This window comes from Mobula hypostoma, chromosome 18, assembly GCF_963921235.1.
Source record: "Mobula hypostoma chromosome 18, sMobHyp1.1, whole genome shotgun sequence".
NCBI lineage: Eukaryota > Metazoa > Chordata > Chondrichthyes > Myliobatiformes > Myliobatidae > Mobula > Mobula hypostoma.
In genome coordinates, this window is record NC_086114.1 from 758,816 (window position 1) to 771,531 (window position 12,716).

The following is a 12,716-nucleotide window of genomic DNA, read 5'->3' on the forward strand; positions in this document are numbered from 1 at the left end:
AAACAACTTTGCCTCATCCACTCTGTCCATGCCTTTCAACATTCGAAATGTTTCTATGAGGTCCTCCCTCATTCTTCTAAACTCCAAGGAATACAGTCCAAGAGCGGACAGACGTTCCCTATATGTTAACCCTCTCATTCCCGGAATTATTCTAGTGCATCTTCTCTGTACCATCTCCAATGTCAGCACATCCTTTCTTAAATAAGGAGACCAAAACTGCCCACAGTACTCCAATTGAGGTCTTACCAGTGCCTTATAGAGCCTCATCATCACATCCCTGCTCTTACACTCTATTCCTCTAGAAATGAATGCCAACATTGCATTTGCCTTCTTCACCACCGACTCAACCTGGAGGTTAACCTCAAGGGTATCCTGCACCTCAAGTCCCGTTGCATCTCAGAACTTTGAATTCTCTCCCCATTTAAATAATAGTCTGCCCATTTATTTCTTCTGTCAAAGTGCATAACCATACACTTTCCAACATTGTATTTCATTTGCCACTTCTTTGCCCATTCTTCCAATCTATCCAAGTCTCTCTGCGGACTCTCTGTTTCCTCAGCACTACCGGCCCCTCCACCTATCTTCGTATCATCAGCAAACTTAGCCACAAAGCCATCTACTCCATAATCCAAATTGTTGATGTAACAATGTAAAAAGAAGCGGCCCCAACATAGACCCCTGTGGAACACCACTGGTAACCGGCAGCCAATCAGAATAGGATCTCTTTATTCCCACTCTCTGTTTCCTGCCAATCAGCCAACGCCCTATCCACATATGTAACTTTCCCCTAATCCTATGGGCTTTTATCTTGTTAAGCAGCCTCATGTGTGGCCCCTTGTCAAAGGCCTTCTGAAAATCCAAATATACAACATCCACTGCATTTCCCTTGTCTAGCCTACTTGTAATTTCCTCAAAAAATTGTAATAGGTTTGTCAGGCAGAATTTTCCTTTAAGGAAACCGTGCTGAGTTCTGTCTATCTTGTCATATGCCTCCAGGTACTCCATAACCTCATCCTTGACAATCGACTCCAACAACTTCCCAACCACCGATGTCAAGCTAACAGGTCTATAATTTCCTTTTTGCTTCCTTGCCCCCTTCTTAAATAGCGGAGTGATATTTGCAATCTTCCAGTCCTCTGGAACCATGCCAGAATCTATCGACTTTTGAAAGATCATTGCTAATGCCTCCGCAATCTCCACAGCTACTTCCTTCAGAACACGAGGGTGCATTCCATCTGGTCCGGGAGATTTATCTACCCTTAGACTATTCAGCTTCCTGAGTAATTTCTCTGTTGTGATGTGACTGTGCACACTTCTCTTCCCTGCCACCCTTGAGTTTGAACGGTAATTCAAAGATACCGAACTGAAGCCTGCAGATATCCTGCTCAGAATTTATACTGGAGAAAATTTAATTCCTGTGAGAATGATATTCATTATGACAAAATACAACAACCAACAAACCACATTGGGCTTGTATGTGGTAAAAACAGGAGGGGCAGCATTATGGGGACATAAATGACTGAGACAAGTACAACTTGATTAGAGATCCATCTATCATTTACATGCCAGATCCTCTAAAATAGTGTCAACTGAAAGCGAGTTAAGAAAGATACTGGATGATGCCACAACTGTCCATGCAGTACACCATGAACCATTGCCAAAAGGACCATGCTGCTCAGAGGAATCGTGAAAGTGACTAAAAGAGTAGTCTGACTACAACAATTTTTGTAGGCAACTTATCTGAGAAAGCTTCTGATATATTAATCAGACAGTTACTTGTGAAATGTGGCTTGGTTTTAAGCTGAAAGAGAATTCAAGAAACTTCAGGAAAGTTGCAAGCATTCGGCTTTCATGAGTGTGAAGAACCAGAATCTACTCTGCATGCATTAAGGTTTTTGCATGAACTTCAAATGGGAGACAAAAAGATGCTTGTAAAAGTAGATGCAAAGACGAAAGCCCAGCTGCACGAATGGAAGACCAAAAAGAAAGGAGTCAATGGAGATACAAAAACAGGATTCATCAGAGGCTGTTGTGGATGAGGAAACCAATAGGAGAGATCAGATCATAAAGGGAGCAATAGAGGGATTAATAGAATACTGCAGCGAACTAAAGGGATCTACCCAATATGAAACTGTACACCCTAGAAAGAAGAGAAAAGAAATGAAAGAGGAGGATGACATGTGCTATGGAAATGGAAGAGGATAAATTAGACCTTATTTTTTGATAAATAAGCAAATTCAGAGATACAAGAAAGTAGAAGAAAAAGGAGGTGAGAAAATGAAAGGTAAGTAGTTGAAAAGGAGAGAAGAATTAGAGAAAGAACGTAGCTGAGAAAGAGATGGGGATGAAAGAGAGAAAGAAAGTGAGAAAGAAAAAGAAAGGGATCGAGAGCAGGATAAGAGAGAGAGAAAGAAGCCAGGACTGGGAGAGAAGCAAAGGTCAAAGTAGATCCAGAGATAAAAGCAGAAAAAGGTGTACAGAAATGTTAGAACTGCTTCCTACAATCTCAGAACCAACTCCTAAAACCTCCATGGAGGTGGCCCCAGAACCTGAGATTGTTTACACAGAGTCTCACCTGCCAAGTAGAGTGACCTCCCTTGTCAGGAAAAATGTTACTCTGCTCTGGATGTCTTTATAGTAGTTGTATTATATAGTATACTGTGTATAGAGTATATGTATATAAGTTGAGATTAATTCTATATTGAGTTAGAGTTTATAGCTAAGCAGGGAGAAGTATTATGTATTTAATATTTCAGTAATATTTGAGTAATACTGTAAATATATTGATTGATTAGCATTCTTGTTCCTTTAAGTACTTAATTATGGGTTATATGTAAAAGCTCATGAATGGCATGCATCACCTCACCACCATGTGATACATGCTCACCTCGCTTAAAGTTAAAAATGGTGTTAGACTCTCATTCCCGGCTCTGTTGTTTTCTTTTTGATTAGTTTTTATGTTTTGGAGTTGCAAAACATAGCAGACGGGTATGTGGAACGGAAAGGTTTAGAATTTTATGGGCATGGCACATGGAAGTAGAGTGCATAAATATGACCTAAAATGTGATCAGATCTCCACGTAAGTCCTAAAACTAGATAAAGAGAACCCAATGAATTAATTACACAAAAACATTATACTTGTTCATTTATTTATTGAGAAAAATTATCCAATATTACATGTATTTGTTGGGAAAGTTTGTGAACCTTTGCTTTCAGTAACTGGTGTGACCCCTTGTACAGCAACTACTTCAACCAAACGTCTCTGGTAACTTGATCAGTCCTGCACATCGGCTTGGAGGAATCTTAGGCCATTCCTCGTTACAAAACTGCTTCAACTTTGGGAACAAGTGCGAAAATCCGTAGATGATGGAAATATGAGCAACACACACAAAATGCTGGAGGAACTCAGCAGGCTAAGCAGCATCTATGGAAAAAAGTACAGTTGAAGATTTGGGCCGAAACCCTTCTGCTGGGCTCTGGGATGTTAGTGGTGGTCTTCCTCGAATGAACTGCTTAATTCAGGTCCTTCCACAACATTTCTACAGGATTATGGTCAGGATTTTGATTCCACCATTCCAAAACACCAGTTTTCTTCCTTTTAAACCATTCTGTTGATTTGCTCTTGCCTTTTGGATCATTGTTTTGTTGCATTAACCAATTTCTATTAAGCTTCAGATAACGGACTGCTACCCTGACATTCTCCTGTAAAATGTCTTGATACAATTTTGAGTTCATTGTTCCCTCAACAAGTGCAAGCGGTCCAGGCCCTGAGGCAGCTAAGCAGCCCCAAACCATGATGCTCCTTCCATCGTGCTTCACAGTTGGGATGAGGTTTTGGTGTTGGTGTGCAGTGCCCTTTTTCCCTCCAAACATAGCAATTGGCACTTCTGCTAAAAAGTTCAACTTTTGTTTCATCTGTCCACAGGACATTGTCCCAGAAGCATTGTTGAATATCGAGGTGGTCTTTTGCAAAAACTTTACATGTACAGCAGTGTTTTTTTTTGGAGAGCAATGGTTTTCTCCATGGTGTCCTCCATGAACACCGTTCTTGTTCAGTGTTTTTCTTATAGTGGACACATGAACAGAGACTTTAGCAAGTTCTAAAGCTTTCTGTGGGTCTTTTGCTGTTACCCTTGGGTTCTTTACACCTCCATCAGCTTTGCATGTTATGCTCTTGGTTTGATCTTTGTAGGATGCCCACTTGAAGGGAGAGTAGCAACAGTACTGAGTTTCCTCCATTTGTAGACAATTTCTCTTATTGTGGACTGGTGAACACTCAGGTCTTTAGAAATGCTTTTGTAGCCTTTTCCATCTTTATGCCTCTCTACAATTCTTCTTTAAGGTCCTCTGGAAGTTGTTTTGATTGAGGCATGGTGGACAAAAAGATCTTTCTTGAGAAGAGCAGACTCTGTCAGTAACCTGACATTGTGTATCTTTTTTTTATAGGGTAGGGCACCTCTACAACCCACACCTCCAATATCATTTTATTGTTTGGAACACCTGACTCCAAATAGCTTTTGAAGTAGGCATTACCCAAGAGGTTCACATATTTTTTGTGTAATATTGGATCATTTTTCTCAATATATGAATGAACAAGTATAATTTTTTTGTGTTATTTATTTAGGTTCTCATCTAGTTTTCGGGCTTGCATGAAGATCTGATCACGTTTTACCTCATATTTGTGCAGAAGTAGAGAAAATTCTACAAGGTTCACAAACTTTTGAACATCACTGTAGTGACATCTTAGTCGGCATGGTCCAGGTGGGCTGAAGGGTCTGCTTTGTGCTGTATGACTCTATGTTTCATGCTATAGATAAAGGGAAACTTGGGGATGTATCATAATTGTGTTTCCAGAGGCATCTGAAAAGTTGTTGAATGAACTTCAACCTTTTAAGCAAAGTATTAAAATTACATTATCTCAATGGCAAGAGATGCTGAAGCTGTGACCTGGGTGAACTAGTGCATAATCCATTCAGTGATGTTATGCAGGTCTGCAAGTGAGTAAGAAAGCTAAAAATGTTAGCATTTATTAAAAGGATAATTGGATACAAAATTAGGAAAATTAGTCTTCAGTTATAAATGAACTTGACCAAACCAGTAGTGCAGTACTGTGATTAGTACTCGTCTCTTTAAAGAGAAATGTAAAAACAGTGTAAGTCGTTCAGAGGAGACTTACTGGACTTGTACCTGGAATGTGCAGGTTGTCTTATGAGAAAAGATTGGACGGAGTCAGCTCAAATTCATTGGATGCAGACTTTAGGGGTCCTTGAAAAGGTGGAGTTGCAGTGGATGTAACTAATTATAAAGGGACCTCGAACTGGGGCCACTTAAGTAGTTGAGGGTGGAAAAAGAGGAGAGCAGTAGTGATAGGGGATTCGATAGTTAGAGGTGCAGATAGGAGGTTCTGTGGTCGTGACAGAGAATCCAGGATGGTTTGTTGCCTCCCGGGTGCCAGGGTCAAGAATGTCTCTGATCGCTTGCATGACATTCTGAAGCGGGAGGGTGACCAGCCAGATGTCGTGGTGCACATCGGTACCAATGACATAGCAAGGAAGAGTGAGGAGGTCCTGGAGAGTGGTAGGAAGTTGAAAAGCAGGACCTCAAGGGTGGTAATCTCAGGATTACTACCTGTGCTAGGCGCCAGTGAGGGTAGGAATAGGATGCTCTGGAGGATGAACAGGTGGCTGAGGAACTGGTGTAGGGGGCAGGGTTTCAGATTTCAGGATCATTGGGACCTCTTCTGGGGCAGGTGGGACCTGTACAAGACAGACGGGTTACACTTGAACTACAGGGGGACCAATATCCTTTCAGGGAGGTTTGTTAATGCTATTGGGGAGGCTTTAAACTAGATTTGCAGGGGGATGGGAACCAGAGTGCCAGAGCTGACAGTGTGGCTGGGGTGAAAATAAATGATGTTGAAAGTTCAAGCAAATCCGCTGATAGAAAGGTTGTGAGTGGTGGTAAAAACCTTCTGAGGTGTATATATTTCAATACTAGGAGTATTGCGGGGAAGGCGGATGAGTTGAGGGCGTGGATTGACACATGGAATTATGACGTTATAGCAATTAGTGAAACTTGGCTACAGGAGGGGCAGGACTGGCAGCTTAATATTCCAGGGTTCCGATGTTTCAGATGTGATCGAGGCAGAGGAATGAAAGGTGGGGGAGTAGCATTAGGGAAAATATTACAGCAGTGCTCAGGCAGGACAGATTAGAGGGCTTGTCTACTGAGTCCTTATGGGTGGAGCTGAGAAACAGGAAAGGTATGGCCACATTAGTGGGATTGTATTCCAGACCACCCAATAGTCAATGAGACTTGGAAGAGCAAATCTGCAGAGAGATAGCAGGCAACTGCAGGAAACATAAAGTTGTGGTGGTAGGGGATTTTAATTTTCCATACATTGATTGGGACTCCCATACTGTTAGGGGTATAGATGGTTTAGAGTTTGTAAAATATGTTCAGGAAAGTTTTCTAAATCAGTATATAGAGGAACCAACTAGAGGGGATGCAATATTGGATCTCCTGTTAGGAAACGAGTTAGGACAAGTGACGGAAGTCTGTGTAGGGGAGCACTTTGGTTCCAGTGATCACAACACCATTAGTTTCAATTTGATCATGGACAAGGATAGATCTGGCCCTAGGGTTGAGGTTCTGAACTGGAAGAAGGCCAAATTTGAAGAAATGAGAAAGGATCTAAAAAGCGTGGATTGGGACAGGTTGTTCTCTGGCAAAGATGTGATTGGTAGATGGGAAGCCTTCAAAGGGGAAATTTTGAGAGTGCAGAGTTTGTATGTTCCTGTCAGGATTAAAGGCAAATTGAATAGGAATAAGGAACCTTGGTTCTCAAGGGATATTGCAACTCTGATAAAGAAGAAGAGGGAGTTGTATGAAATGTATAGGAAACAGGGAGTAAATAAGGTGCTTGAGGAGTATAAGAAGTGCAAGAAAATACTTAAGAAAGTAATCAGGAGGGCTAAAAGAAGACATGAGGTTGCCTTGGCAGTCAAAGTGAAGGATAATCCAAAGAGCTTTTACAGGTATATTAAGAGCAAAAGGATTGTAAGGGATAAAATTGGTCCTCTTGAAGATCAGAGTGGTCGGCTATGTGCGGAACCAAAGGAAAGGGGGGAGATCTTAAATAGGTTTTTTGCGTCTGTATTTACTAAGGAAACTGGCATGAAGTCTATGGAATTGAGAGAATCAAGTAGTGAGATCATGGAAACTGTACAGTTTGTAAAGGAGTAGCCTCCAACCTGATGGCATGAACATCGACTTCTCTAACTTCCGCTAATGCCCCACCTCCCCCTCGTACCCCATCTGTTACTTATTTTTATACACACATTCTTTCTCTCACTCTCCTTTTTCTCCCTCTGTCCCTCTGAATATACCCCTTGCCCATCACTGTCTACGGGTGAGGTGCCGGAGGATTGGAGAGTGGCTCATGTTGTTCCGTTGTTTAAAAAAGCATCGAAAAGTAATCCGGGAAATTATAGGCCGGTGAGTTTAACGTCAGTAGTAGGTAAGTTATTGGAGGGAGTACTAAGAGACAGAATCTACAAGTATTTGGATAGACAGGGACTTATTAGGGAGAGTCAACATGGTTTTGTGCGTGGTAGGTCATGTTTGACCAATCTATTGCAGTTTTTTGAGGAGGTTACCCGGAAAGTGGATGAAGGGAAGGCAGTGGATATTGTCTACATGGATTTCAGTAAGACCTTTGACAAGGTCCTACATGGGAGGTTAGTTAGGAAAATTCAGTCGCTAGGTATACATGGAGAGGTGGTAAATTGGATTGGATATTGGCTCGATGGAAGAAGCCAGAGAGTGGTGGTAGAGAATTGCTTCTCTGAGTGGAGGCCTGTGACTAGTGGTGTGCCACAGGGATCAGTGCTGGGTCCATTGTTATTTGTCATCTATATCAATGATCTGGATGATAATGTGGTAAATTGGATCAGCAAATTTGCTGATGATACAAAGATTGGAGGTGTAGTAGACAGTGAGGAAGATTTTCAGAGCCTGCAGAGGGACTTGGACCAGCTGAAAAAATGGGCTGAAAAGTGGCAGATGGAGTTTAATACAGACAAGTGTGAGGTATTGCATGTTGGAAGGACAAACCAAGGTAGAACATACAGGGTTAATGGTAAGGCACTGAGGAGTGCAGTGGAACAGAGGGATCTGGGAATACAGATACAAAATTCCCTAAAAGTGTCGTCACAGGTAGATAGGGTCGTAAAGAGAGCTTTTGGTACATTGGCCTTTATTAATCAAAGTATTGAGTATAAGAGTTGGAATGTTATGATGAGGTTGTATAAGGCGTTGGTGAGGCCAAATCTGGAGTATTGTGTTCAGTTTTGGTCACCAAATTACAGGAAGGATATAAATAAGGTTGAAAGAGTGCAGAGAAGGTTTACAAGGTTGTTGCCAGGACTTGAGAAACTCAGTTACAGAGAAAGGTTGAATAGGTTTGGACTTTATTCCCTGGAGCGTAGAAGAATGAAGGGAGATTTGATAGAGGTATATAAAATTATGATGGGTATAGATAGAGTGAATGCAAGCAGGCTTTTTCCACTGACACAAGGGGAGAAAAAAACCAGAGGACATGGGTTAAGGGTGAGAGGGGGAAAGTTTAAAGGGAACATTAGGGGGGGGCTTCTTCACACAGAGCGTGGTGGGAGTATGGAATGAGCTGCCAGATGAGGTGGTAAATGCAGGTTCTTTTTTAACATTTAAGAATAAATTGGACAGATACATGGATGGGAGGTGTATGGAGGGATATGGTCCGTGTGCAGGTCAGTGGGACTAGGCAGAAAATGGTTCAGCGCAGCCCAGAAGGGCCAAAAGGCCTGTTTCTGTGCTGTAGTTTCTATGGTTTCTATGTGTTATTTGGCATGATTTGGTAGGTTATTTTTGGGTCTGCGAACGCTCACAAAATTTTCCCATATGAATAAATGGTAATTGCTTCTTCGCTTTACGACATTTCGGTTTACGAACTGTTTCATAGGAATGCTCTACCTTCGGATGGCGGGGGAAACCTGTATCTGGCAATCTTTTGGATATTGTGATTCATTCTTACGTAGATGATTACTTCATTAGGAGTTTGAAGAGATTTGGTATGTCAACAAATACACTCATAAACTTCTGTAGATGTACTGTGAAGAGTATTCTGACAGGCTGCATCACTGTCTGGTTGGGGGGGGCGGGCGCTACTGCACAGGACTGAAAGAAGCTGCAGAGGGTTGTAAGTTTAGTCGGCTCCATCTTGGGTACTAGCCTACAAAGTACCCAGGACATCTTTAAGGAGTGTGTCTCAGAAGAGCAGCGTCCATTATTAAGGACCACCAGCACCCAGGGCATGCCCTTTTCTCACTGTTACCTTCAGGTAGGAGGTACAGAAACGTGAAGGCACCCAGTCAGCGATTCAGGAACAGCTTTTTCCTCTGTGCTATCCTAAATGGACATTGAACCCTTAAACACTACCTCATTTTTAAAATATATATTATTTCTGTTTTTTGCATGATTTTTAATCTATTCCATATAAGTATACTGTAATTGATTTACTTATTATTGTAATTTTTTTTCTTCTATATAATGTATTGCATTGAACTGTTGCTGCTAAGTTAACACTTTTCACAACACATGTTGTTGATAGTAAACCTGATTCTGATTCTGCATTTCAAGTTTATTTGCACTTGTGGTGTGCTAAATCACTTCATTCGGTTATTGTAGGTCTCTTGTCGCTAATCTAGCAGCAGCAAATTGTTACAGAAGGGAGAAGCACTTGGACCTGAAGGAAAACTGGCAGCTGGTGGAAAAGGCCAAAGTGTATTACATTGCCGTATGTATGATTTCAGTTTCCAGCATTTATTACATTGTTGTATGTCGTGATTTCTGTTTCCTGTGTGTATTATACATTGTCGTATGTCATAATTTCAGTTTCCAGCGTGTTACATTGTCATATATATGATATCCATCCCTGAGGTATCATCAGAAGTTTAAATTTCCAGGGTACATTCTTTAATGAAGATGGCAAACTTTACCTGACGTATTTTTATCTCATTTGTCTTAGTTTTAATGTTAACTGCTGTTATCCTTTTAATATGGGTATTGTGTTTCAGTCACTGATTACAATAGTTCAATAACAAACATTGCTACCTCAGCAGTTTGATCGGAACGTCTAAAATAATGAAGGGAACACCAAGTGGTCCATTGAACGTTCTACACAAGATTACAGAATGTCACAAGCTTCATTTCACGACAGCTCTCCTATACATCAGCAGCATGATCATCCTACAGAAACAAAAACACTGAAAAGCTAAAGTCAATTCTCTGAGCACCTCAACAGAACAATTCAATCCAGGAGACCATTTTGACCAGAAGTGTATTACTTGAAATTTTATTTATTTTTGTCCATAAATCTGACTCTGCAGGAACTATTCCAGTTCACAATTGAAAGTGTGCAAACCAGTGCTGTCTGCTCCAGCTGTCTGATTCCATATCTCATGCTCACATCAGTCCTTAACACATAGGAGCAGGATTAGGCCATTTGGTCCATTGAAATGTCACCATTCGATCATGACTGACTTATCCCACAACCCCATTCTCCAGCCTTCTCCCCATGACCTTTGATACCTTTACTAACCAAGAACCTAACTTCTGCTTTAAAACCGAATGACTTGGCCTTCACAGAATTACACAGATTTACCAAGTGCTAAAGAAATTCCTCCTCTTCTCTGTTCTAAAGGGATGTCTCTTTATTCTGAGGCTATATCCCCTGGTCCCTGGATTCCCCTGCTATTGGAAACATCCTCTCCACATCCACTCTATCTATGCTTTCCAATATCCGATAGGTTTCAATGATCCCCAATTAGAGTCGTAGTCATAGAACACTACAGCACAAGAACAAGCCCTTCAACCCATCTAGACCATATTGAACCATTAACCTGCCTGGTTCCACCAACTGCACCTAGACCATAGCCCTCAATATTCCTCCCATACATGTACCTAATCTAAATTTCTCTTAATTGTTAAAATCAAACCCATGTCCAACACTTCGGCAACTTGTTCCACACTTTAACCAACCTCTGAGTGAAGACAATCCTTCTCGTGTTCACCTTAAACATTTTACTTTTCACCCTTAATCAATGACCTCTAGTTCTAGTCTCACACCCAACTTTAGGGGAAAAGGTCTGGTTGCATTTACCCTGTCTATACACCTCACAATTTTGTATACCTCTGTCAAATCTCCCCGCAATCTTCTATTATAGGGAATAATGTCCTAACCTTCTCAACCTTTCTCTATAACTGAGATCCTCCAGTCCCTGCAAAATCCTTGTAAATTTTCTCTGTGCCCTTTAAATTTTAATTACATCTTTCCTGCAGGTAGGTGACTGAAATGGGACACAATTCTTCAAATTAGGCCTTACCAACATCTTATACAATTTCAACATAACATCCCAACTCCTGTACTCCATACATGGATTTATGAAGGCCAATGTGCTAAAAGCTTTCATTACAACCTGATCTACCTGTGGCACCAATTTCAAGGAATTATGGATTGATATTCCCAGATCCCTCTGTTCTACTGCACACTTTAGTGCCTTGCTGCCCACCATATAAGACCAATTCTGGTTGATCCTTCCAAAGTGCAACACCTCATTCTTGTCTGTATTAAATTCTATCTGCCATTTTTCAGCCCATTTCACCAGCTGGTCCAAATCCCGCTGAAAGCTTTGATAGTCTTCCTCGCTGTCCACTACATCCCCAATCTTGGCGTTATCCGCAAGTTTGCTGATCCAGTTTACCACATTATTATCCAGATTATTGATATAGATGACAAACATCAATGGACCCAGTACTGATCCCTGCAGCACAGCTTTAGTCGCGGACCTCCAATCAGAGAAACAACCATCCACAGCCACTCTCTGGCTTCTTCCGCAAAGCCAATGTCCAATCCAATTTACTACCTCATCTTGAGTGTCAAGCGACTGAACCTTGTTGAGCAACCTCCGATGAGGAATCTTGTCAAGTACCTTGTCAAAGTCCATGTAGATAACATCTACTGCCTTGCCTTCATCAACTTCCTCATGACTTGACTTACCATGCACAAAGCCATGTTGACGATCCCTAATCAGTCCCTGTCTATCCAAATACTTATATACACAGTCCCTTAGAATACCTTCCAGTAACTTTCCCAAAACTGAAGTCAAGCTCCCTGGCCTATAATTCCCTAGAACCTTTCTTGGAACAACATTAGCTACCTTCCATTCTTCAACACCTTACTCATGGTGAATGATGTTTTAAATATCTCTGCTTGGGCCCCTGCAATTTTTTCCCTAACCACCCACAGAGTTCGAGGGTACACGTTGACAGGCCCTGGGATTTATCCACCCTAACTTTCCTCAGGACAGCAAACACCTCCTCTTCTATAATCTGTACAGGGTTCTTCACCTTGCTGTTGCTTCACCTCACATCTATGGACTCCGTGTCTGCCTCCCAAGTAAATACTGATGAAAAAAATGCATTTAAGATCTTCGCCATCTTTTCAAATCCATGCATAGATTACCATTTTGATCTTCCAGAGGACCAGTTTTGTCCCTTGCTATCCTTTTGTTCTTAATATGTTTATAGAGGACCTTAGCTTTCTCCTTCAGCTTGTCTGCTAAAGCAGCCATATGTCTTTTAGTCCTCCTGATTTCCTTCTTAAGTGTTTTCTCGCA

At 41.4% G+C, this 12,716-nt stretch overlaps 1 protein-coding gene across 4 annotated transcripts in view; it reads left to right on the forward strand.

Annotated features, from left to right (window-relative positions):
- Positions 1–12,716, forward strand: part of LOC134358265 (adenosine kinase-like) — a 295,164-nt gene that overhangs the window by 180,265 nt on the left and 102,183 nt on the right. For all 4 annotated transcript variants that reach the window (XM_063070283.1, XM_063070284.1, XM_063070282.1 and 1 more), the window contains exon 6: positions 9,727–9,835. In XM_063070283.1, coding sequence (XP_062926353.1) covers positions 9,727–9,835 — 109 coding nt within the window. The remainder of the gene's footprint in view (positions 1–9,726; positions 9,836–12,716) is intronic.